This window comes from Gigantopelta aegis, chromosome 3 (genome assembly GCF_016097555.1).
Source record: "Gigantopelta aegis isolate Gae_Host chromosome 3, Gae_host_genome, whole genome shotgun sequence".
NCBI lineage: Eukaryota > Metazoa > Mollusca > Gastropoda > Neomphalida > Peltospiridae > Gigantopelta > Gigantopelta aegis.
In genome coordinates this window covers 89,648,606-89,674,835 of record NC_054701.1, presented here as the reverse complement: position 1 = coordinate 89,674,835, position 26,230 = coordinate 89,648,606, and the positions used below count along the sequence as shown (strand labels likewise).

The following is a 26,230-nucleotide window of genomic DNA, read 5'->3' as shown; positions in this document are numbered from 1 at the left end:
TGTCGTGCTGAAAAATAACGTTGTTAGCGTTCACAAACGGAATAACGCGTGGCTGCAGAATTTCGTTGCAATATATGTTCGCATTTAAGTTACCTGGAATATGCACTAGGTTTGTCCTAGCGGTGTGACAAATGGCTGCCCACATCATGACCCCCCACCACCGAATCTGTCGACTTCTGTAACACAGTTAGATGCATAACATTCATTACGTCGCCTGTACAGTAGGCCTATATACCCTCACTCTTCCGTCGGCTTGACGAAGCATGAATCGGCATTCATTGCTAAAGGTAACTCTTCTCCATATTGGTGTACACGCCATAACCTGCATCGTGGGCACCAAAGACGCCGTTGTCGATGATGTTCCCGTGTTCGTATTATTCTTCTAGCAGGCCGTATTGGTCGTATACCAGCTTCCCGTAGACAAAACACTATGCGTTTCTTTTTTGAAGAGTATATATACATACATATACGAATAGAAAATCCTTCTGTGTTGCTGGCACCTCTCTAAAGTAGCAAGGGGGCTTAAGATAATATATTTTTTTTAAAGAAAAAGTCAGAAGCCTCCTTTAAGAGTCATATATCTCTTTAACTCTAAAAAAAACCCCATCGCTTCTGCTACAAAGTGTGTGTGTGGGGGGGGGGGGGCATGTCAACTTGCCCCTCCCCTTGTTACGCTAATGTAGACCATTTAAACATTGACAAAGTAGAAGCAACTGCAGCCTCAGGGCTTAATGTGTAAATACCTTTATGTCATTTTATTTAGTGGAGGTTAAAATCACGTGTAGGGCCCAATTGAAATTTAGAGAGCTCTGCTAATAAACACCATCTTTAAATCTTTTAACTATCACGTGCCATCTCATTTTCATGCAGGTATATTAAATGTTTGGTCCACTCCCATACTTTCACGTGTAGCCTGTGTGTGTTAACAGTATTTGATACAACTGAATGTTATGTTGAGATTATTGATTACTTTAAACAGGAATCTGAATAAGGTCGCCAACAAAAAAAGTTAAACCTCATGGGGGCCTCTTCACAATTACCTTGACATACACGATACAATAAACATTCATTTTAAAACGCTACAATTTTAATACAGCACTATTAATTCACTAGAAGTAAACGCATTTAATTATTGTATAAACGCATATGTTGGACTTGTCATGTAAAGTTATAAACTAATCAACTGAATAGGTACTATATTCCGACATGTGCCACGGCAGTCCCGTAACACTGTCAACTATAGGCGTAGAGATACATTCACTCGGTTGAGCAAACTAAAAGCAAAGAGAAGAGGACACCATGTATAAAAAAGGAGTTTTAAAATTTTAATATTATAACCAGCAGGTACCAAGTGTAAGTCTGATCCATTTATTGGTATCTGAACAGAAATAACTTCATATGAGTGTGTAAAACATATTCCTGTTTTTCGCTGCGCAGACGCAGTGAACAGACATTTTCAATATGTCTTCCGCATGTCGTGGGCAAAAAGTAGATTAACTATACAAGCTGTTAGATTAGTAGTTTGTGAAAAGAATGTTTGTATTGTATGGAGTTTGGTCGTTCACAAACTCGTATATTAAAAAAGAAAAAGAAAGAAATATCCAATATGCACTGATAGTCGTCAAAAACATTCCGTAACTACCCCTAACATCCTTCCAGGGTTGTCTTAGTTCGCGCACGCCCAAGCGCAGTCGCAGCGGGTAAAAATGTTTGTCTTGCGCACTGAGATGGCTGATATTTTGTGCAGACGATGCTTTTGTCAAAATAATATTTCATCGGAATAACTTAATTGCGCTAGACACGTTTTTGCATAAAAAACCCCATTGTTTTCCTCCCGTTTCCTGAGCAAAATAATAGTTTGTTATCTCCCCTAAATCCATAACAAAATGGGCACCTTGAAGGTTTTTTTTCCTCGACCAGATTTTAAATAAAATTTTCTCTGATCTCTGATTCAGTGTGAACTCAAGACTGCAGTCACATTGGCTAGACTGTATTTATATATATATATATATATATATATATATATATTACAAATTAAACGAATGGCACAACATAACATTTTATATTCAAATTCAAGTTAAAAGGTTCTGTACAAAAAATTGTGAAAATGCAGGTGAGAAGATTTATTGCACATATTGCAGTAATTTTAACAATATGCAAATATAAGGCCTTAATCACACAAAACTTGTCTGTCTGGTGAGTCAGGTACTGTCAAAATATTGTGCATGTTCTATGTCTACTGCCATAAAATCGGTGAGGAAACCATGGACGTGTTCAGTTGAGGTGAACACTCCATAACACTTTTTGCCAGAAGGATTTGGCTGACAGATACACGTACATGGACGTTTTTGTGCAACTCACCTCTCTCTGACAGCCCTATCCAATAAAGTTGTCAGATTTTATGGATTCGCCAGTTTCATAAGATTTGATACAATATGATACACAGGAGTGGGTGGGGGGGGGGGGGGGGGGGGGCATACACACATAGACCTATACAGTGGACTCTGTCCAAAAAAGCATTTGTCTAAACCGGCATTCTATGTAAATCGTCACAGTTTTAAAGTCCCGTTCAGCTACTGTTAATTTATTATGAATAAAACTGTCTACACCGAATGCTGACTAGTCTGGACTGCGGATGCAGATTCAAGAACAAAAGAACAGTTTATGTAGTAATTAGCTCTGTCTACACCGGCACGCGATCTTACCTCTTCTGTCTGCCAGTGGTTACCTTTTAAACAATGACGGCAGTTCTCTAGTAATTATCTCTGTCTACACCGGCACGTGATCTTACCTCTTCTGTCTGCCAGTGGTTACCTTTTAAACAATGACGGCAGTTCTTTTGTAATTAGGACATCAACAAACGTGTTATGAAATAATCATGCCTTTTTGAAGGTTTAATAAACAATGAACCACACCTGTTGTAACGGGTGTCGGTAGCAAGATAAATCGGATTATTATGTACATATATGTGTTCTTACCTGCATGGCATCATACCTATTTGTTTAAAATAATAAAACTATAAATTCCTGTTTCATATAATTTTAATCAATAAAATAATGTTATTTATTCTGCTTGTTGTTTTATAAATGCGTTCTGGTTTGAACACATATTTTTATTACAGTCAGATGTTAATATCCCACTTTCAAAAGTCAGGACTGAATTTCGTGTCCCAGCCCGCTTGTCACTGACGACCTGTCGTATTTTGTTTATCGTGAGTTTGATTGGTTTCTTAGAAATGCAGATATCTTTCAGGTTTATACCAATCACTAAAACAAGCATTACTTAGCCTTACTTTTACAGATGTCTTACACATATTCCAAACGTTTGGTTAATATGACTTTTTATTTACGTTGGTATTTTTCTTAACAGTATATCGCAAGAATCGTAACTCTGGACAAACTGTCTATACCGGCAGTTTGTCTAAACTGGCATATTTTATCAGTCCCAAATGAATCCGGTTTAGACAGAGTCCACTGAATATTTAAAAATCACTGCTATAAAGTTGGGGGACACATGCGCCTCCCCCTGCTTCCTATGCCAGTGTGATACTTTTTAAAACAGGAATTCAGTTGTAGAACTTCAAATTCCAAATGTGTCTGTTTAAATACAGCATATTCATGTACATTGAAAGCCCATTACAATTTCAATATTCCTGAGTACTTTATTCAAAGATTATATGAGGGATCAATTAATTTGTAGTTATTTATTACAAGTAAATGTAAATTTTTTTAAAAGGGAGTTAAATATGGAACAGTTTATAAACAGAGCACCTTTACAGTTGTAGAAGGTGACTATAGTTGGCATACACAGAATTTACTTTCAACACTACAGCAGACTTTAATTTATAAAGCTGAACCACTGGCATAGCTGGAAGTACAGCACAACACAACTGCCTACTGTCCCACTCGCGTTGTGTACTCAACTAGCGTACTTCTCAGCTTCCTGGTTAAATACAAAAACATTTTGTGTTTTTTTTATTTTGCCAATGCCTTTGACCCCATAAATGGGTAATACACAGTGTTAGTTAAATTGTTTTCCCAATGTGGGTGTCCCCATCACAATATGAAATTTTGACTAAGCAATGAAATAAAATGAAAATGTGCCTGGCTACAGTAATACTTACAAATACAAGTGCTCTTATTCTTAAAATACTAAAGTGCTAAAAACTTTAAATTGATTTTCTATGGTTAAAACCTGTACTAATTTATTTTAATTCTTTTTAACAGTTACAGTATAACTGCTGGCCATATAGCACCATGAACACGTCGGTGAACTGTAGCGACATGACGACCAGTCTGTCAATGAGCGCCAACACGTGTATTTTAGAGGATGACCTCAGTGAGCCAAGTTCTCCAGAAAGCGGATTCGATGCGTCAGAACTACTACAAGGCACCGTGTCTGATGAGGTGACAGCACAGCTGGCGGCTGCAGGTAAAACTGGCTATAGAGACTGTTATAAAAGGGTTTACAACCAAATGTTTCTAGCTGATGTGGCCTTTTTAATAAACAAAATTACACGTTAAATACATTTTCTTGAATAGTATAAGAGTCTGTATACATTGAGATTATTACCAGAGTGTGTTATGGTATCATCAGTATCATATAGTAGGAATAAAAATTGTATTATGTGAGCCTCTGGCGAGCATAATACATTATTTTATTCCTAATATGTGATATTGATGATACCGAAACACACAAGGGTAATAATTTCATTATCATATAATCTCAAGTTTAATACAACATGTTTTTGTAAACTGTACATGCAACTTTAATTCCAGTCCGTCATTACTAGTTATTCAAATGACGTAAGAACATGAGGCACGGTGTCTTTTTGAATGAAAATGACGTCAAACTCAAATGACATCATTTTGGGTGTCCTTACCAGTCCTTGCCTTTTGAAAAACAAAGGCGAAAATCAAGCATTTATTAATTTAGTAATTGGTACATGTAAATGTAGAGACATATGTTGCAAAAATGAACCAATGTTTTCTTCTAATTTTATGTTGTTTGGTTCATTAGTGTAGTCTGACTTTTCCCTTTCAGGAAAGGAGTTGTAGTTTATTAAAAAGTTTCAGGAGTAGTACTATAGAAATATAATTATGACATGTATACACTGATGCAGACCATTTGATTTTTAAATTACAATATGTACTATTCAGATAATTTGATGCACACAATTATATATATATATATACCTTTTCAGTGTTAGATGGTTTGATGAACGTGCAGCTAAACATATATAGGAATCAACTTGTCTTGAATTTCATTATTATGTACACAATGAACATGATTAGGATAGTTGGGATGGGGAAAAAACACTGGTTCCGAGGAGGTGGTTCATGAACTACGACCCAAGCATATCAGGTGTGCACTACTGACATTTAAAACATTTAAAAAAAAAAAAAAAAACACCTCGTGAAACGTGGGCCTACAATTACTTCAATTGATAGTGTTAGCTGGGACGTCGATATTGACGTGGCATTTTTAATTCAACAATTACGCAACCAATCTGCCTCCCTCAACATTTCATAACACGTCATTTAACCTACCGCTACAAGTTACGAACAGCTCTGACGGCATTACGTCATTGATCTAGAACGGAACCAATGTTGTTAATAACAAAATACACAAACTCTGAAAAAAATCTGTCATTGCCATAATAAAGATAATAAAAAAAACCCCATAATTTCAGACATCATCAGCAATGCGTAATAAGTTGTCAAGTAGACCAGCGTGTGCGTGCAGAATTCCAAGAGTAAAAATAATCTGACCCCGATAGCTCTGATTGGTCAATATGCCACAGACTACTGCGCATCAAATCATGTTCCAGTCACATGGTCTGTGACTTTCTAGCAAACAAAACAAAAATTAAATAGTTGGAAACGATCATTGATTACTGTTACTATAGTGTGTACATATATACATGCATTCATTAATTATGGCTGAAATACAAATATTTAAATGAAGTTTTATTTGGGTATTTTTTAAAGATAAAAAAGAACAATAATAGACGTAAAAAAATACCTAGGCTTATTCCTACATACCTATTATCATTTCTTTTCATTCGTTTTATTATTCCGTCTAATTTTTATTTTTCTTGAAGAAAGTATAAAATTACACGATTGCCATTTTCGGGACCTTATGTAAGCTTTGTAGGCTAACAGTTATGAACCAATCGAGACAATTGTACCGACTTCGCTGATTTCCCTAACGAGTTCATTTGTGTAGGCTACAGAAGCCACTATTTAATTCAATCCCATTTCTCTTTTTGTCATAACTATATGAACAGTATAAATGAGTTATCCTTATCAGACGTTGTGATCTATTACGGTCCTTACAAAAGTGGACCGTTTCTAATTAATAATAAATTAAATAGGCAAAGGATTTTGATCGGATTGGTACGTCTTCGAAGATGTCTGTTAAACCTGTGTTTTCCGATTTGTATAGCAAAGATAAGTACCAGTCATATATTAAAATCTTGCATGGACGCTACCGTTACCGTTACATTTGTTTCTTGTATTATTAAACGGATCTTTCTATCAGCTACATATGGTAAATTGTGGCAATCAATATACAAAATTATTTTACGTGCGCTGTTTGTTAAGTGTAACATGCATTATTTTTCACACTCGCCAGATTGAAATTACGTGCGCTGTACAAGCGCAATCGCACCCGCGCACCTTAAAAAGCAAGGTCTGCCTTACATCAAAATAAAATAGTGCATAATGTTTTGGGATTTTTTTTAATGCTGGACAGCTTTCAGTGTAAAACTGTTTTTATTTGATGATCGATTGTCACTCTATTACGTTTGCTTAAATGATGGTAAACCCAGTGTTGTGACCTTGATTAATTTACATTTAATTTGCAAAGTTATCAAATTCTTAAAGTATGTGATCAATGTGAAAAATATCACATACTTTTATTGCACTGAAAATGTAAGATATTATATTTTTCATCATGGTTCCATAGCAGATGGGATTTGGAAAATTAGTGCGATTTTAGTCAGATATGGGTTTCTTTTCTGGCCACTGAATTTGTGCATCTGTAATATTATTTTAATTGCAAACAAGAATAGTTTCATTTGATAATCAAATAAAGCCTTATATAAAAAAAAGTATTAGTTTATCATCTTGTTCATATAAAAACATTTATGCAGGCAGGCATTTATTATTATTATATTATATAAGTTTTGAACTGTGAACTATTTTTACAGTGGGTTTTTTTGGGAGGTGTGGGTTTTTTTTTTTTAAGAAGGCGTCAAAGCATAGTGCATAAATAGTAGTGCCATAAAGCATAGTGCATAATATAGAGAGCTGCTCTCTTTTTTAATTTGAATGTTAGTATTCAAATGACAAAACTTTGCATCTCCCAACAATAGTAATAAAACTGGGTGCATGATGCTTATAAAATTATTAACTGGCATCGTAGCATCACTTTGATTCTGTTTATTCTGAAATTTTGTGTTTTCAGCTTGAAACAGGTCCTGTGGGTATACATGTACCAATTACTTCATAAATTAATAATGCTTGTTTTCCTTAGCATTTTGATGAGTTCAATTTTTCACTCACCTAAGCATTTTTAGGTATGCAATTTTTCACTCGCCATGGTTTTTCAAAAGCCAAGGGCTGATAGCATCACTTCTATTCTATTTATTCTGAAAGTCTCTTTTCAACTTGGAACAGGTCCTGTGGGTATAGCAGCTGCTGCTGCAATTGCTTCAGGAAAGCGGAAGGGACATCCCCACCATTTTGAAACCAATCCTTCTCGCAGGAAAAGACAACAGACAAGGCTTATCAGGTTTTTCTTTTACATAACTCGAAATATAAATGTACACTGAATTTTGAGGTTTTCTTTAATGATGTGAGATGCACCAACGTTCATATAGGGTCTTCAGAAACCTGGAATGTCATGGAATTTTGATTTGGTCGTGGATAGATAATAAAATTGACTCTAATTAAGAATTGAACGTGAAATTTTTTGAGTTTCATGCTAGTATGAAACGCAAAACCGCTTTACACCATGTCATTAATGTAAAGCTCTTTAAAATAAAAAGTGAACTCTATTTTCCAACTATTTACTATTTTATTAACACGAAATTCATACTCAACATTAGCAGAATCCCTCTGGTGGTTCGGCTTTTTCCGTCAATAGCCGAATGAGAGAATGACAATGTTACAATCATTAATACAATTCATATTAATTTTTTGCATTAAATGTCAATACCAACTAAAAACATTTTGAATTCACTAGAAACATATAACATAAGTAATTTTAATAATTTTTAACCTGTAATAAAAATGTCTGAAGTGACCTATTTTGTATGCTAGAATTTATATGTGAAGCGGTTGGTGTATGAATATTTAACTACGAACTGTGGATGGGCGCCATTTTTTTTATTACTGTCCAGATTTACCAATTACGACGTTGAAATTACAGTTATAAAATTTTGAGTGCGTGATAATTCCATGTGTTGATAGATTTGACATGGAGAAAGTGGTTTCAATGTTTCCGGAAATGGATGAAACAGGTGTGTCGCGAGTTTCTGTGTTTACTGGCCTTGTAATTGTGGAAGTGGCAACAGGATGGTTTTGGCATGTGTGACTTCAAGTGGTGCGACACAAGTATTCGTGAGATTTGACAGTGCCATGCTGATGTTTCGTTTTTGGAAAGTGGAACATTCTCTGTTGTAACTTTGAATTGAAGCTTCGTTCCTGTGTCCCGACATGTACATGATATGCCTAGTTTCAAAACCCGACTCATTTAAAGATTGCATCGCAGTGGCGCGCAAACTTAGAAACTATGTGTTGTGTACGTCATACTACAATGCCGTTGAATGCGCATTACTGCTAATGGTTGGCATGAACTGACTGAATTTTGTTTTTGAAATCGCTTTTGTAAAATACCAAATTCCATTGGAATTATATACTGTTTTTTGGATCGGCAAAATAGATTTTTAGCTGTGGGATTTTGAATTCACTATAAACATATAACGTAAGTAATTTCAATAACTTTTAACCTTTAATAAAAATGTCTGAAGCGACCTAGATTGTATGGTATAATTTATATGTGAAGATGTTTAGAAGTTTGACAGCAGACGATTACTGTTTGATGTCTAAAAATAGAATCTCAAGGAAATTCCTCGGGGATTCCTTTGTTGACATAATTCATAAAGTAGTTCCGGCTATATAGCCAAAAATAGTGCTAAACTGAGATTCATGATGCTATGAATGCCAGTTTTTATCGTCTCGTGATACGAATTTGACCAATCCAAGGGTTTATAATAAAGGGATTTTTAGAGATTGGAATTATTAATACACGAGTGTCAGTTTATGTCAATATTTTAATAAACATTGTAATATTAGATTATGTTGAATACAGCAAAAACATGCCTTTAAACTGTCATAGGAAATGTACGTATATTAAATAATTTGGAGACACGAACGATTTTAGGTTCAACTTTTATCTGTTTGTGGTGAATGTTTCAACTTTTTTAAGATCACTTCTATTTGTTATGAAAAAGTTTGTTTTGTTTAATGGCACCACTAGAGCACATTGATTAATTAATCATCGGCTATTGGATTTCAAATATTTGGTAATTCTGACATGTAGATATCGGAGTAAATCTGCTACATTTTTCCTAATGCAGCAAGGGATCTTTTATATGCATTTTCCCACAGACAGGAAAGCATATACCACAGCCTTTGATCAGTTGTGGTGCATTGGTTGGAATGAGAAAAAACCCAATCAGTTGAATGGATCCACCAAGATAGTTCGATCCTGCGATACAAGCACTTCAAGCGAGCACTGAACTGACTGAGCTGAAATCCCGTCCCCATCCCTTTGCTATGAAGTTGATAAGTAATTGTATGGTTTTGTATTTAACCAGGAAGCTGAGAAGTACGCTTGATGAGTATACAACGCGTGTGGGACAGCAGGCAATTGTGTTGTGTTGTACTCCCGGCAAGAATTCACAATCTGGTTCATCGTTCAAGGTGTTTGGATCTCAACCCCTCGAGTCTGTGGTAAGCATCTGTTCAAAGTGTTTGGATCTCAACCTCTTGAGTCTGTGGTATGCATTTAGTAGAAAAGTAGCAGTCGTTTGGTTGCATGGTGTCACCATTACACGTTCTGAATGTCTGTTTACCAAGTTTCAAAAACATTTGCAATTAAAGTTTTACAGTATCAGATGAAACTATTCTCATTAAAATGTAAGTTCAATGCAAGTTTTAGAAAATTAGGTTATGCAATATAACTTATACAACCATGATAGGAATTATGTAACCTGACTTCTTCTTGCCTACAATTTGTATATATTGACCCCTTTTAAGGGTGATTGTGAATTTTACAAAGGTAATGCCTCGGGCAGTCATCAGGTTAAAAATTACATGAAAAATGTGATATTATATAAAGATCAGTACATTAGTTATATACTTTTAGGGTTGAGTAATGACAGATGTACAATAAATAAACTATGTATCGGATTGTGATTTGAGAGCTAATCCAATTTAACAACTGTCGTAACAACTTGTTTTAACTGGTTCTGCTGGTTATCTTGATTTTTGTGTCAAGTTTCAATCTTGGAGGCTGCTGTTTATGATGTCCTATTTGGCTTCAGCAAGGTAGTTTAGTTATACGAGCTTAACTCTTGATACATTGTTACATGTGTTTTTAAATTAATTTAGATCACCTTTTCAGGTATCTGAAGCAGTTTCATATGATATAGATGTTTTTTTTGTTTTTTTTAACTAAGTTTGGTTATAGATGCAAAGATTTTAAATTTTAGATTTTTTTTAAATGTTAGAATTTTGTTTGTGTTTAAAAAGAAGCCACATGAAACAAGTATGTGTTTCAGTAATAAAGATTGTTATACACACATTGTTTGTTACAGATGCGAAATTGTCGAGGGATGATAATCCAGGAACTTGAGACCTCCCTTGAGGAGCAGGCTCCGGCTGGGAACGCGTCCATGGCTCACCTTCACGACCTTCCCTGGTCTCGTTATCGACGGCATTCCAACACCTGTGGACAAAATGACACAGGTCAGTTATCTGTTAGTCTCGTATTGATGGCATTCCAACACCTGTGGACAAAATGACACAGGTCAGTTGTCTGTTAGTCTCGTTATTGATAGCATTCCAACGCCTTGGACAAAATGACACAGGTCAGTCGTCTGTTAGTCTCGTTATTGATGGCATTCCAACACCTGTGGACAAAATGACACAGGTCAGTTATCTGTTAGTCTCTTATTGATGGCATTCCAACATCTGTGGACAAAACAAGTGTCAGTCAGTTATTGATAGCATTCCAACACCTGTCAAAATGTTAGTCTCGTTATTGATAGCATTCCAACACCTGTGGACAAAATGACCCAGGTCAGTCGTCTGTTAGTCTCGTATTGATGGCATTCCAACACCTGTGGACAAAATGACAGTCTCGTTATTGGTGGACAAAATGACACAGGTCAGTCATCTGTTAACGTTCCTGTTGTTTTGTACATCAAGTTAAACTCGTGGATCTGTTTGTTTATTTTCTTGCCACGACAATAGCATCACTTTTTTGCTTACAACTCTACATTAAGTTTACACATTCAATTCAATTTATTGACCTAAGAAACATGGTTTATTGAATGTTAATTAAAAATTTTTTTAAATACTTATCTGTCTAGCTCAATGTTAAATTTTAATGCTTAACTCCATCTCTCAAACCATGCAGCAGCTGTGATTTGGCATCTCTGTTGGGTTTCCAGTGGACACGATCATGCTCGGTGTGTAGACCTCGTGTCTGGGATAATTTAGTCATATAACTGAACCACCTCAGTGGACCCTGTCTCAATCTGTTTGCATAACAAGTTACAACTAATAGTTCAAGTAATTAATAATGTTAAATACTAGCATATATAATAACAGATTCTAGTTTTCTCATCAATTTTTTCAGCCACTTCTCATGGATTTGTTTTTAGGCTCAACTTAGGAACTTCATTCCAGAAATGTTGAAATACTCAACAGGGCGGAGCAAGCCAGGCTGGGGCAAGTTTGAATGTCGGCCAGTTTGGTGGCCGTGTGACCTGCCGTGGGCTAACGTCCGTAGTGACGCTCGGACAGAAGAGGAGAAGAAAAACGTAAAGCTACACATTTGACTTTTACTTTATTCTTATTTCATATATTTACACTTGTAACCTTTACACATATTTTAGCAGGGAAATGTGGTTTGTCTCTTTTTAATGTTTTGTTATAAAAATATTTTTACAAGCCTTTTAGACTGAAAATACTATTCATTATATTACTTGCCCACTTAAAAAATTATTATAATCATAACTGTAATATACTTTATTTGTTCAGGCTTAGTATTCATAAAAGAGAAAAACCATCTTACATTTTAAGAAAATATCTAGAAGATCTGGCTAGAACTTTATTATTAATAGCAAATTGACAAATTATTACTTTTGCCTTTTTCTAAAGAATGTAAGAATGAATATCTCACCAATACACTAGTTCTCTACTTTTTTTTTTCTTGTGCAGTCAACTGATAGAATAGTGCTAGAAAGCTGTGCTAGCAAAAAATACATTTGTCTCGCACATATATTGAGAGAGTATTGGTTAATTAGACGATAAATGATTATTTATTGCTTACGTCATAGGATACATGTGATGTAGTATATATCATTTGGGAGAAGTAGTGATGTCTGGTACAACAGGGCTCGAAACTCGCCAAAAAATATGGTTGCTCAAAAAATAATAATGGATGTTGGCAAATTAAGGTAAGCGAACCATGAACCACAAGCAAGATTTTAATGTGGAATAAATATATGCAATACAAATATTAATAGTGGCTCATATGTTATAGCTCTAAAGAAAATTGCCAAAATAATATTACTTAGGCAACTAACACCATTAGTTTTTAATATTTAAGTAGCCCAAAGAGGACATTGAACCTGGCCATAGGCCGTTTCGAGCCCTGTACAAGATCACAATCCAGTTAATTTATATATTATTCTAAAATTATAAGACTGATTGCATTAGAAAATATTCTTTGACTGGTCATTTTATAGATGTTTCTGACATATCTCAATAAAATCAGTTTTAAAGTTTGCTAAGGCTCACTCCTAGGATGATTTTCTAGAGGCTAATGTCTGAAAAACTATCTACAAAATGATTTGTCCCAGAAACTATCATTGTTTCATTTCCATTTCTTCTCTGTAGCAAATTAGAAATATTAATTTATTATATTTGTTATTTTGGCTTAATAATTAAGAATTGAGTGTTATATTTTTGACGTTCATGTGATGGTAAACACCAAAGCTGTTTTACATACTGTATGAATGGCGTAGCGCGTTAGCGCGAAGCCGTTCATACATAAGTGTGTAAAACGGTTTTGGTGTTTATCATTGCATAAATGTCAAAAATATAACATTCAATTCTTATAATTCCAAATGCATTAATATTGCCATTATACAAAACTATATTAAAAAAGCCAATCGAACTCTATTCCACAATGATTTACAACTCTGTCAATACACAAATAAGGGAATTCCCTTAGAAAGTTACATTAGTTTTTTTCTATCAAATCTGTGATTCATTATAATGATTTACATAAGGTTTTATAAATTTTAATTAAAGTTGAATTGGTGAAAAGTGAATGTGAACACTGACTTGAAAGGGATAAAGTGGTTTCAGTGTTACTGTGTATGTGGATATCGGAGGAAGTTTGTGATTGTGTGAAATAATCTCGGAAAGAACAGGTCGCGTAATTGTGCACGAAGGCGTATGTGTTTTCGCGCGTGTAAGTTGTCTTAAGTTTTGGTGTTTTTGTCAAATGTGACAGAGCCGCACTCATGTCTCTCTTTGTTGAGCATTCTCTGCTATAACTTCTAATAGAAGCTTCGTTTTTTTTGTGGCCTGTCATATACATTATGTGGAGTACAGACAATTGCTCACCGGACAATACCTCACCGGACAATTGCTCACCAATAAAGTGAGAAATAGGACAATTGCTCACCTTTATTATTATTACTCTTTACGTTCCTTTTTCATGTTCACCCTAATGTTGTGGTCACCTTTGATATGTTTTCTTTTGTTAATAAAACATCGAATTTCTAAAGGCACAACTTCGAAGCTGTGTTAATAACACAATTCACTTAATTAATGTTATTGTTGGTTTAGTTAGATCAAACCTTTCAAAGTGTGTGTTGTTTTGAGTAATTAGTTACTTTTTAGCCTTTTATCACTACACTTAATACATGAAAGCTTTAAAAAAAAAAGGATTAGAAACATCACAAAAAATAGTAAAATTGACATGACTCACTCACATAGGAGTACTTCTTCAATTATAGGTATATATAGTTATTGGGTTTCTGTTTTTATTAGCAATTATGGAGATTATTAAGACAGAGAGAGGTGACAGCAAGCTTTGTGTGGAAGGATTTATGTATGTTAAGAAAATAGCTAAGAAGGACTGGATTCGGTGGCAATGTGTGCATCAACGGTCCTCTGGCTGTAAAAGCTCCGTTACCACTGATGTTAATGTGACTGATGTTAATGTGACTGTGACTGATGTTAATGTGACTGATGTACGTTTCCATAAGATCCATGATCATGATCCTGACGAGACAGCTACTGAGGTGGCCACGGTGCGCTCATCCCTGAGGGAGAAAGCCCTGACCACCAAAGCAAGACCTGCTCAGATTCTAGCTGCTGGTCTACGGGAAGCATCCAACTCTGCCCGTGCTAACCTTGGGAGAATGGACACTTTGAAGAGAACCATCCGCCGGCAGAAACGTGGAACTCTCCCTCCTGAGCCTGCATCTCAGCGCGATTTGGTGATTGATGGTGAATGGACCAATACTGGTGATAATGATGATGCCCAGCCCTTCCTCATCCATTCATTTTGTTATTTTATTGTGTTCAACTAATATTTCTATACACTTACTGAAACTGGAAATGAAATTTTTATTTAAATTTTTTTTTAAATTAAAATGAAAAATAAAGGTGAGCAATTGTCCTATTTCTCACTTTATTGGTGAGCAATTGTCCGGTGAGGTATTGTCCGGTGAGCAATTGTCCTACATTCACATTATGTATTTCAGATCAAAACTGGAGTTGTTTAAAGCCTAAATTGTTACCGTCAGTCCCAGTGCAGACGGTGTTGGTATAAAAATAGAAACAATGGAATCCCCAAGGATTCCATTGTTGACATAATTGATAAAAAGTAGTTATGGTAATAACATTCTGTTTTTATTTGTTTACCGAAAAAGTGCAGTTTTTGCGTTCATTGAAGAATGAACGTTGGTTGTTTTTAGATCACGTGATAGCGTTTTAACCAATCCAGACGCCTATTACAAAACCAGTAATTATAAAATGGAATTATATATTTGTTTGTAAACTGTAGAAAAAGGTCGTTGGCTAATTCCAGTACAGCATATTTGATGATCAATAAATATTCTTAAAACTATTATATTACTGCATTAAAAAAACTGCCTTTATGTATCCTAGTCGATCATGTTAAACCTCAAACAGTATCACCATTTGCCTTTATTTATCCTGCTTATTATTTTAAACTTCACTGTATTCACTGTATGACTATTCTGTATATGAGCTCCTCGTAATAAACATATTGTTGTGTTTGCAGGTGTCGTGGACTGAAGCCCTGCGTACTATAGTTAAGAACTGTTACAAACACCATGGTCGCGAAGACCTGCTCCACGTTTTCAGTGAGACACACAATCAGCAGCCCGAGCAGACCGCGGCTCAGTTCACCGGCACAATGGTTCAGACGATCAGCAACCCGGACGGTACCGTCTCCATCATCCACATAGACACTGGGCCGCAGGGAAACTCGGTTATTACGCTAGCCGACGGAACACAGGCCACGGTCGTACAGGCCATCAATGTGCAGGTAATTGAAGGAAAAGCCTTTCTCAGGCACTCAGATTTCACAGAAACAATCATTTCCGGTAGCGTGTCAGTAAAATCACGGAACCAAAATTTTGTTTCACATGATTATTATATCGAGTACAACTATTCAACAAAAATAATATAAACAGTTTCCGATGGGTTCCCATGATCACAACGCACGGAACCGATAAAGTGTTTCCCATGAAGTTTGAAATCCTATGGCCTGCTTTCTGATAATAACATGCCTTTGTTTTTGTTGTGTTTCCATGCTTTAAAGAGACTGTCCTGAGATTGTTGCCATATGGAGCCTTTGGGATGGCTAAAATTGCATATTAAAGAAATTTTCTTGATTACAATATCCGTGTCTATATAAACAAGGTGTTTGTAATAATGTTTGTGTTAGCCCAAACTGCATTTTACCTTCCAATAATTTCATACATTTGAAATCATATATATATTACAAAGTAAAAAGTAAAATGACTGCTACAAACATTAGCATACGACCACAAGCACTTTGTCTCAACAAGAAAGTGTATTTAATATGTTATTTTAGTCGCCAAAAAGACTGTCAGTCCTTTTAATTAGAGTTTTTTATGTTTATTTTTTTTATTAACAAAACATTTTCCTAATCAAATTAAAGAATACTATTAGTATTAAAATCTAAAATTGAGGCGAATACGACATTCGGGCAAATTGAGCTGGCCTGAAACCTTTTTATCATGTACTAGTAGTTCCAACATTTCTCCCACAATACTAGTTGTAATTAAATCCATGTAAAATTGTGTAGTGCTTCATTTGAAACCCTATATTATATATAGCTGGTTGGCAGTAATGCTAAAACTAATAAATGTAGTTTTTTAGTTGTGGTATTTTCGTTTAATTCGGGCACAAATTAGCCTGCCCGTCTCCCTCTACCACCCCTACAAAACAAAACGGGATCCCGTTCGCTTATGAATAGTGCATCATGCCTGTACGGTACCAATTGGTGTGGATGCGTCGGGGGTATACACACCCTCACTGCGAGGTCCAATTTATTTTCCATGTAACAGTTATCGTCCGTTTTTTAGAACATCGACACGGCCCTTTTTCGTGTTACGCAACAACCCTCAAAAATCGTGCGGTAACTATATGGACCTATATAAAATGTGAAAATTACAGTAGGATAATGGTTTGCAATAGATTCAGAGTAAGTAATCATGTTTTTTATTTTAAAAATACGGTGATAACTAAATTTTTTAAAATAACAATTAAAAAGAAAAAAATTCCACGTACTTTAGCAGGGCGGACACTGTTGTGTAGGCAACGACCCTAAAAAAATAGTTAAACAAATTATTTAATGCAAATAAAATGTTGTATTCAGGATGTAATAATCACAAATCATAAAACGATCCTATATTGTTGATAAAAATATTAAAGAAAAATCGCAAAAACTAAGTGTAGTTGACCTATATTATCGACACTTGACCCAGATACAATACTTCGCGGGACCAACTGCCAGTGATTTCTTCTTCTTTCACTCCGTCAATAAACATGTCGGAAGAAGTTGCACAAATATAAATTCATGATTCCGATAATAGTGTTTTAAACATTTACTTGTGTGACATCTCAAGTGACCTATTGCGGTAGGGAGCACATTTTCTACGTCCGCTTGGACTACTGTGCGTTACGCATAAACGTTTCACGTTTTTGACTTCTCAATTTTTTTTTAATCAGTTCCAACTACATTTTGTACCACACATAAACACATTCTGACCTCCCTCTCCAAGGGCCTAAGCGACAGGGCCCAACATTAAAAAAAAAAAAATGAAGCAGCATAAGGCCTAAGCGTACGGGCTCTCATTTTTGTTGGGGATGCAGGCAGATTTCTGCCAGCGTTGAACGAAAATCCCTTAATCTGGATAACAACAATTATTCATATTAGCTTTACTGCCAAATAGCAGGGTCTCAGCTAACGGGTAGAGGCAATGGTGTGTGTGTGTTTTATTTTTTATTTAACGACACCACTAGAGCACACTGATTTATTAATCATCGGCTATTGGATGTCAAACATTTGGTAATTTTGACATACTAGTAGTCTTAGAGAGAAAACCCCCTACATTTTTCCATTAGTAGCAAGGTATCTTTTATATACACCATCCCAAAGACAGGATAGCACAGCCTTTGACATACCAGTCATGGAGCACTGGCTGGAACGAGAAATAGCCCAGTGAGCCTGCCGATGGGAATCAATCCCAAACCAACTGCACTTTACCACTGGGCTGCATCCCGCCCCTGGTGTAGGAGGAATGCATTGTGTGTGTGTGTGTGTGTGTGTGTGTGTACAATAATAGAAAAATAGTTTATTGATACTGATGTTTTAAGTATGTAACCTCCCTGAAATGACCGCAAAATGGTGTCTTGCACCTTCCATGCTCATTGGTTCATTGTTTAAATCCTAGTTACAGCCCTGAACAGCTATATAGGGTTGCAAATGAATTACTACATATTTTTACATGGATTACAACTAATATTGTGTCAGAGTAAAATGATGGAAATACCTGGTGAAAAGGTTTTAGGCCAGCTCAATGCTATACCTGGATAGTATTCAAATAATATATAAAGGCAAATAGATGACCAGTGTATATAACTTGTGAATGTCCCCTAGGTGGGGATGGAGTTCATCTCCTTTCATTCTCCCCCTCTCCTAAGGGTTGGGCACAAATAGGGGAAAATTAAGCCAATTGTAGTGTCCAGGAATACCATACAAATATCAGTTTTGCGAATTTCGTTAATGTCGTCTCCTTCATTAAACCATCTATCATATACATAAATGCATTTAAACTATTATGTTTTCAGGAATACTAGACCATTTCCAACCAAATTTATTTGGTAGTTGCTCTCACCCATGGAAAACCCAAAACCATGAATTTGGTCATTTCAATCCCCCTAGGAAAATGGGTGCTCTGCACTCAATGTGTTTGGTAGTTGTGGTCAGCAATTTACTCAGGTGACTGTTTAGATCTATTTTGTATCATGCATAAGTGTTTAACACTGGATACACATTATGTATACGGTACATATTAAATTTTAATTAGGGCTCACATGTTGATGATTGTTTCTTTGGGTTTAAAACATTTTTTAGATGAATGGACATTTTTTTTTTTTTTTTACAATTGTGACCGTGTGAAACACTATTGCAAGTATCTTGTGTCACAATAAATTACTGAAATGCATAAAATCCTTTTTACTATTTCTATTATTCTAATATCAGTGTCTAGGGTTTCTGCCAGAGGGTATGAAGGGTAAAATTATGTACCCTAAAATCTTGGGAATTAATGGATACGTTTTAATAATTTTTAGAACGATTATAGTAAGATAGCTGCTGCTTAAAGTTTGTACATGAAATGCAGTGTCCAATTTCAAAAGATTCCAAACCCCATAGCCACCTAGTAGCGGCAGTTATGATCTGGAGTTTTCAAGTACCCTCAAATTATTGATTACTGGTGTCCTTTACTTTTGACCTTAGGACCCTAAAGTTGCATGCACACAGAAAATAGTTTTCAGTTTTACATACCTTACCATGGTAACCAATAGTTTGCATTGGTTACCATGGTAAAAGTTTCGATCTGGGTACCATGGTAACATATAGTTTTGAACTGGTTACCATGGTAACAGAATTAATAAGCTTCATATATCTTTTCTACAGGCATAGTACAATTATGTTACTATACATTGTTGTTTTTTCTCAGTCCTTGAAAATGATATCTTTTGAAATTTGTTTTCTGTTTTGCATTGGTTACCTTGGTAACAGAATTCACAATTTTCACCCTTCTCTTGTAAACAGCTGGGAGCTTATTATTACATCATTATATAGTGATTTGTATTCAAATAAATTCATTTAAAACATTTCATATGGAAAATGGTTCCTCTTTTTGCATTGGTTACCATGGTAACAGAATTAATAATGTTCATTTGAAAATGACAGGAAGTGAAAGGGCATATACCTTTTTTAAAATCGTGTGTCATTTGACAAAGATATATAAAGATAGTATACATATTTTTAGTGTCTAGGTAATGTTGGACAATGTCCACAAGTTACAAAAATGTGTTGATGGTAGTATGTGCATTTGACCCTATTATTCAAAAACAAAATTGGCTGTCTACTTAATTCTTTTTCTAAATCGAGTAGTATGGTTAATAGATCACACCATAGACTTAAATTAAAAGCAAAATATTAGTTTTGAAATTAAAGTTTTCATAATTATTAATAAAAAATGGTATATTGAAAGTTGCAGCTGTTGCCATGGTAACATAAATAATATAACTGACTATAAAATGTTAGCTTTATGTAGGTGGATATTCTTAGTATATATGTGTGTAATTTCATGTTGAAATGTCAACTGATTTTAATAATATTACCAGAAATGTATAATAGTTAATGTTGGAAATTATGTTCATAATTTACAAAAATGCATTGATAGCCGAATGCGCATCTGACCCTATTTTTCAGAAAAACCGCGGTTGTCGACTTAATTTTTTGTTTACATCAAGCAGTATGGTTAATAAATCACAGCATAGACTTAAATTAAAAGAAAAATATTAGTTTTTAATTAAAGTTTTCATAATTATTAATGAAAATATGGTATATTGAAATTTGCAGCTGTTGCCATGGTAACATAAATAATATGACTGACTATAAAATGTTAGCGTTACTTAGGTGGATATTCTTAGTATATATGTGTGTAATTTCATGCTGAAATGTCAACTGATTTTAATAATATTACTAAAAATGTATAATAGTTAATGTTGGACATTATCTTCATAATTTACAAAAAAGCGTTGATGACAGTATGTGCATTGCAGCCTATTATTCTGAAAAAAAATGGCAGTCTACTTAATTTTTTCTTTAAATCAATCTCTATGCTTAATAAATCACAGCATACACTTAAATTAAAAGAAAAATAGTAGTGTTTTATTCATGTTTTCTTAATTATTAATGAAAAAATTGTATATTGAAATTTGTAGCTGTTGCCATGGTAACATAAATAAAATAACCATCTACAAAATGCTATCATTACGTAGGTGGATCATTATGGTATATATAGGTGTAATTTCATGTTAAAATGTCCATGGATTTTAATAAAATTACTAGAAATGTAGAACAGGTGAAAATTCTTTAAATTTAGCAAAAAGAATGCGGCAGGATAAGGGTTAACATACAACTACATAACAATTCTAACAATTGGCTACACAATACCATTCAACCCATATCAAGTTCCATTGTCCTAATCACTGCATGTTATTCGTTACTTCTTTCTTTTTTCTCCATTCTCGAACGCATGTAAAAGACGAACCACGCTGCTTCGTCACAGATCTGTTATTATGGGCAGATAAGCCATGCTCTGTTTTACTGATAATGTTTTGCAAAATGTTTTTTTAAAATAAAAATCAATATTATCATGGGTGAACCAGTTTTGGTGAGCATAAGCATTCGGTTCTACAGCATATATAATATTTATAAACAAATAGTTGTTATTCAAATACCTACCTTTTCATTAATATTTCTACTCATCATAGGAGCACTAAACTGGCCGCTAAGTAGCTAAGTTTACGTGCATCACGTGCATCAAAAACTGTAACATGCATCAGCAGTAAATATTGTTAACTATGTAACCTGTTTCATTTAGTGATACGTTTAGTGGTATAGCAATCATGTGACTTCAATAACCAGTAGAGCTGAGAACAGACAGAAATAGTTTTTAAAATTAAGTTTTCTTTCAAATTATACAGTCTTTGGAAATCATAGGTAGTAAGAAATGTGCCGTGTTTATGAGTGGGTAAAGTTCAGTCTTGTGTTCTTTGCTTGTTTTAACGTTATTGTTATGAGCATTTCTCTGAATATGACAAGACATTTGTTTACTTCCCCCATGTAAAAGTCAAATTTGTAAAAAATATTCAAATGTATTTACTATTGCGCACAAACAATGCATTCACTGAAACAGGGCAACGGACGATATGTAGTTTGTTATCTTGCAGAAGCAACTTACATAAGGTAACTAATGGACCCACTGACGGGGATCGATCCCACACCGACCGCGCATCAAGCGAGCGCTGTACCAATGGGCTACGTCCTGCCCCAGCAAAATAAACAAATGCCCATTAAATCAAATAACTCAACAGTTAGACTGATATACTAAAATGTCTGCTACAGCAAAATAAACAAATGCCCATTAAATCAAATAACTCAACAGTTAGACTGATATACTAAAATGTCTGCTACAGCAAAATAAACAAATGCCCATTAAATCAAATAACTCAACAGTTAGACTGATATACTAAAATGTCTGCTACAGCAAAATAAACAAATGCCCATTAAATCAAATAACTCAACAGTTAGACTGATATACTAAAATGTCTGCTACAGCAAAAAAAACCAAATACATGTATTAAAGGTTACCATGAATATTCAGCATGTGTTTGCTTATATTTATTCAGTGTATATTTGGGCTATTTCTCATTCCAGCCAGTGCACCACAACTGGTATATCAAAGGCTGTGGTGTATACTACCCTGTCTGTGGGATGGTGCATATAAAAGATCCCTTGGTACTAATCGAAAAGAGTAGCCCATGAAGTGGCGACAGCGGGTTTCTCTCTCAATATCTGTGTGGTCCTTAACCATATGTCCAATGCCATATAACTGTAAATAAAATGTGTTGAGTGTGTCGTTACATAAAACTTTTCTTTCTTTCTTTGTTTATTTTGCAGCAGTTGCATGAAAACCAGCAGGAGGCCAATCAAGCTGTACAGACACTGGCTGAAGGAACAGCCAATCAAAATGATGTGAACAGTTTCATGAACCAGATGATTCCAGTTACCATGGAAAACCTGACGGGGTTATCAGGAGCTACTGTCAACCAAAATGGACAGTTGGTGCTTACGTCCGATAGTGGATTAGGAGGTATGCAAGTTGATGTATTATGTATAAATAGGGGTGGGAATTCTCCTCGGATCAGCTGTTTTCCTCTCATGGAACATTGCGTTTCCTCGCATTTTAATCGTCCTTTCCTCCAAAATGTATCAGATGGCATAGATTTTAACCTAGGATTTCAAGAATTTCCGAGACCCCTCTAGATTTCCTCTTTTTTACAGTTCACTAATTTCCACCCCTGTTTATTAAGACAATGACATAGCTAATATCTTGAAGACAGTCAGTTAATTGTTGATGGTAGTACTAAACCAAATAACTTCCGACTGGGTCAAAGTTCGAGGTGCACCCAGTCTTTTATAGAGAAGTTAACACCACAAGTCCTGTGATTGGTGATAAATGTGAGTGTTGGTTGTAAAAGAAAAAAATAGTTTCGTCTGGGCAAAAAATGTAGGCAATTTTATTTCATCTAGTACCACAGTGTCAAGTAGCCTTTTGCCTGAAACATGTATGGGGTACCTGTAAAAAAAAGTACTCGAATATTTTGCAGAACTAGGGTAGTCCTAGACAAAATGAGTAGCTTGACCCTCAAATTTTTCTGATTAGCTTTAAGGGTGAGGGTTGGTAGTATTTATACCTGTGGTGTTTATGTCGATTGATACGCTGCAGGTAGGAGTTTTTTGTCTTTGGGATTTGATTTGATAGTATACACCCTGAAACACTCTGTAGTTAGCGTTTTTTATCTACATCCCCTTCTAACCATGTATCTGGAACTTTCACAAATCTCATTATTAGTCCAGGCTTGAAAACAATATTAAACAATCTCAGTTTTAGAATTTCACCACTAGTGATAAAATTGTAAAAGACAAAATGTAAAGGAATGTATGTTTATACATATATATCTAACATGAATATTTTGACACTTTTTTTTTCAAAAGAGAAAACCTGCAGCTTAGACCTGAACATAATTATTGTGTGTTTCTGGGAACATGCTAAAAAAAACGTTAGGTGGGGTATGTCGGCTTACTTTCTTCAACTACATTTTCTCTCTTTTCACCTACATATTAATAAAACCGAAGGAAAAAAACCCTGTACATTAAATGTTATTTAGGGTTGGCCCTTTTTTCTAGCTAGGGTCAGACAAGACAAAGGGAGGCCATTAAATTAAATGGCCCTTAAATTTGTTTTACAGGTATTGTAATTTTGTTTGTGCAGTTATAACTATATTGCAATTTAGTTTTTGTAGTTTTATTTTACAGGTATTGAAATTTAGTTTTTATAGGTATTGAAATTTAGTTTTTACAGGTATTGTAACAGTATTTTACAGGTATTGTAAAACATTTTTTACAGGTATTGTAACTATGCCAGCGTCAATGTACCAGAGTGTGACTTCAAGCATGAACATGGTTGACTCAGTTCAGATGGGTGGGGTCCAGGTTGCCATGGCACCGCTCAGCTCTCTCAAACTGGAGGTCCCGGATGCGACTCAGGCTGTAGAGGTTTCTTCTAATGAACAGGATCAAGTATCATGACATCAGGATCAGTTCTAGATTAACGTTTTTCTGTGCTATGTTTTAAGAGCACAGTGTGGTCCTGTAGTATCAGACATAAGAAATGGCATACTCAATTTAAAACACAATTGTTTGGAATAGTAATGGATATCAAACTGCAACCCCTGCAGTTGCCCACGGCAATCAGCAACGCTGTGGAGTTTTTAATTCTCCACCGCACTTTGTTGCCTTGGACTATGTTCAGGTTTTAGTGTTTTCAGTGGCATGCTTTTTTTGCCGTGGATCTTTTCTTAATTGCAGGCTTTGAACTGCAACAGATTTCCTTTAACCATCACATGAATATTAAAATAAAAATTTCAAGAATCATATTTCCTTGATAAATATTTAGAATTAATTTTCAAGAATCATATTTCGTTGGTAAATATTTAGAATTAATTTTCAAGAATCATATTTCCTTGATAAATATTTAGAATTAATTTTCAAGAACCATATTTCCTTGATAAATATTTAGAATTAATTTTCAAGAATCACTTTTTGTTGATAAATATTTAGAATTCAACATATTATAATTTAAAAAATGTTCTTCAATTCTAGTAATATATTTCCCCATTAACTCTTGACAGTAAGTTATTCTGATAAAATATATGCCATTTCTTTTGTGAACTGATATTTTCCAAGTTGAAGAGAGAAAGTTCAACACTATTGTTCAGACATTTGGAGATATACACCTATATTTTGGGTTAAATTAATAGAGGTAATATAAACTGGTGCCAGCTGTAAAAAGCATTTGTAAAAAGAAGCTATAAAAGAAACCGATTGTGTACCAGTTTGTAAATTGAGACATTTCTACTACTTGAATAAATGTGAATACGAGTGTTGGATGTGTTTGGAACGGGAATACTGTATTGTGTAAATTTTGTTGTTTGTTGATGCATATTCCAAACTATTGTGATAATCATTCCGAGTTGACAGAACAATCACACTGGACCGAATTTATGAAGCCAGTTTTTTCTTAAACGCAGGTGTTTAAGCTTTGTAAATGTCTGTTGTTACATGCGTGTAAGACATAAACAGGTGTTTAAGCTTTGTAAATGTCTGTTGTTACATGCGTGTAAGGCATAAACAGGTGTTTAAGCTTTGTAAATGTCTGTCGTTACATGCCTGTAAGACATAAACAGGTGTTTAAGCTTTGTAAATGTCTGTTGTTACATGCGTGTAAGACATAAACAGGCTTTGTAAATTCGGCCCACTTTGTTTAGAGCATTCTACAGCAATCATGTGTAACCGTGTTTAAAATGGACGTATGTTTGGAGTTCATTCACAAATTAAAGATACTATTATTTTATACTAGGGCATAACTTTAAATAAACAAAAACCTGCCAGTAATAACAGGGCTATCTCTGGCTGAGCAGATTCTTCCGCCAAATTATTTATTAATTTTTAGAAACCGTTACTTTGTAACAAAAATTTCAAAATCAAAATAAATAGCCCTGAGTAAACTCTGTCATTATTCTATTTTGGTTTTTTTTTCTTCTTTTTTGTTTCCTAAGAAAAAGAATTGAATTATATTTAACAACACCTCTGCATGCTCTTAACTATTGACTATTATCTGTATAATATATGATTATTTCGATTTTTAGGCCTAACACACACACACACACTTTACAAGTAGAATTATAAAATATAGTTTTTAAAAAACCTTGAAACATCTGAAAACTTATCTTCTCTAATGGACTTAACCTGTAATGGAAGTTATGTCAGCAAATCAGGAAGTTTTAACCTTGATGGTCTGGAGGATAAATTAAAAGTAATTTAAAACTTCTTATCTCGCCTTCATGTAAAATTCTTTAATCTCATTGGTCGTTTGCCATTGGACAAATCCCTTATACCCCTGTGGGCGGAGCCAAATTCTCTTATACCCCGT

The 26,230-nt window shown here is 34.8% G+C and overlaps 1 protein-coding gene across 1 annotated transcript; it reads left to right on the top strand.

Moving 5' to 3' along the window:
- Positions 1–25,438, top strand: LOC121369298 (DNA-binding protein P3A2-like). The gene is made up of 10 exons (XM_041494266.1): positions 1–1,353; positions 4,227–4,431; positions 7,683–7,797; positions 9,887–10,022; positions 10,889–10,992; positions 11,178–11,223; positions 11,960–12,118; positions 15,625–15,891; positions 22,636–22,828; positions 24,146–25,438. Exons 2-10 carry the CDS (start codon positions 4,257–4,259, stop codon positions 24,325–24,327), a joined length of 1,377 nt encoding a protein of 458 aa, XP_041350200.1. The 5' UTR covers positions 1–1,353; positions 4,227–4,256; the 3' UTR covers positions 24,328–25,438.
- The last annotated feature ends 792 nt before the right edge of the window (positions 25,439–26,230 follow it).

What these genes read in the sequence shown, in the direction of transcription:
- LOC121369298 (XM_041494266.1), top strand. Translation starts at nt 4,257, where the DNA reads ATGAACACGTCGGTGAACTGTAGCGACATGACGACCAGTCTGTCAATG. An exon ending in CTGTGGACAAAATGACACAG is followed by an intron (nt 11,224 to 11,959) that starts GTCAGTTATCTG and finishes ATTTGTTTTTAG; the next exon opens with GCTCAACTTAGGAACTTCAT. An exon ending in GTCCGATAGTGGATTAGGAG is followed by an intron (nt 22,829 to 24,145) that starts GTATGCAAGTTG and finishes CATTTTTTACAG; the next exon opens with GTATTGTAACTATGCCAGCG.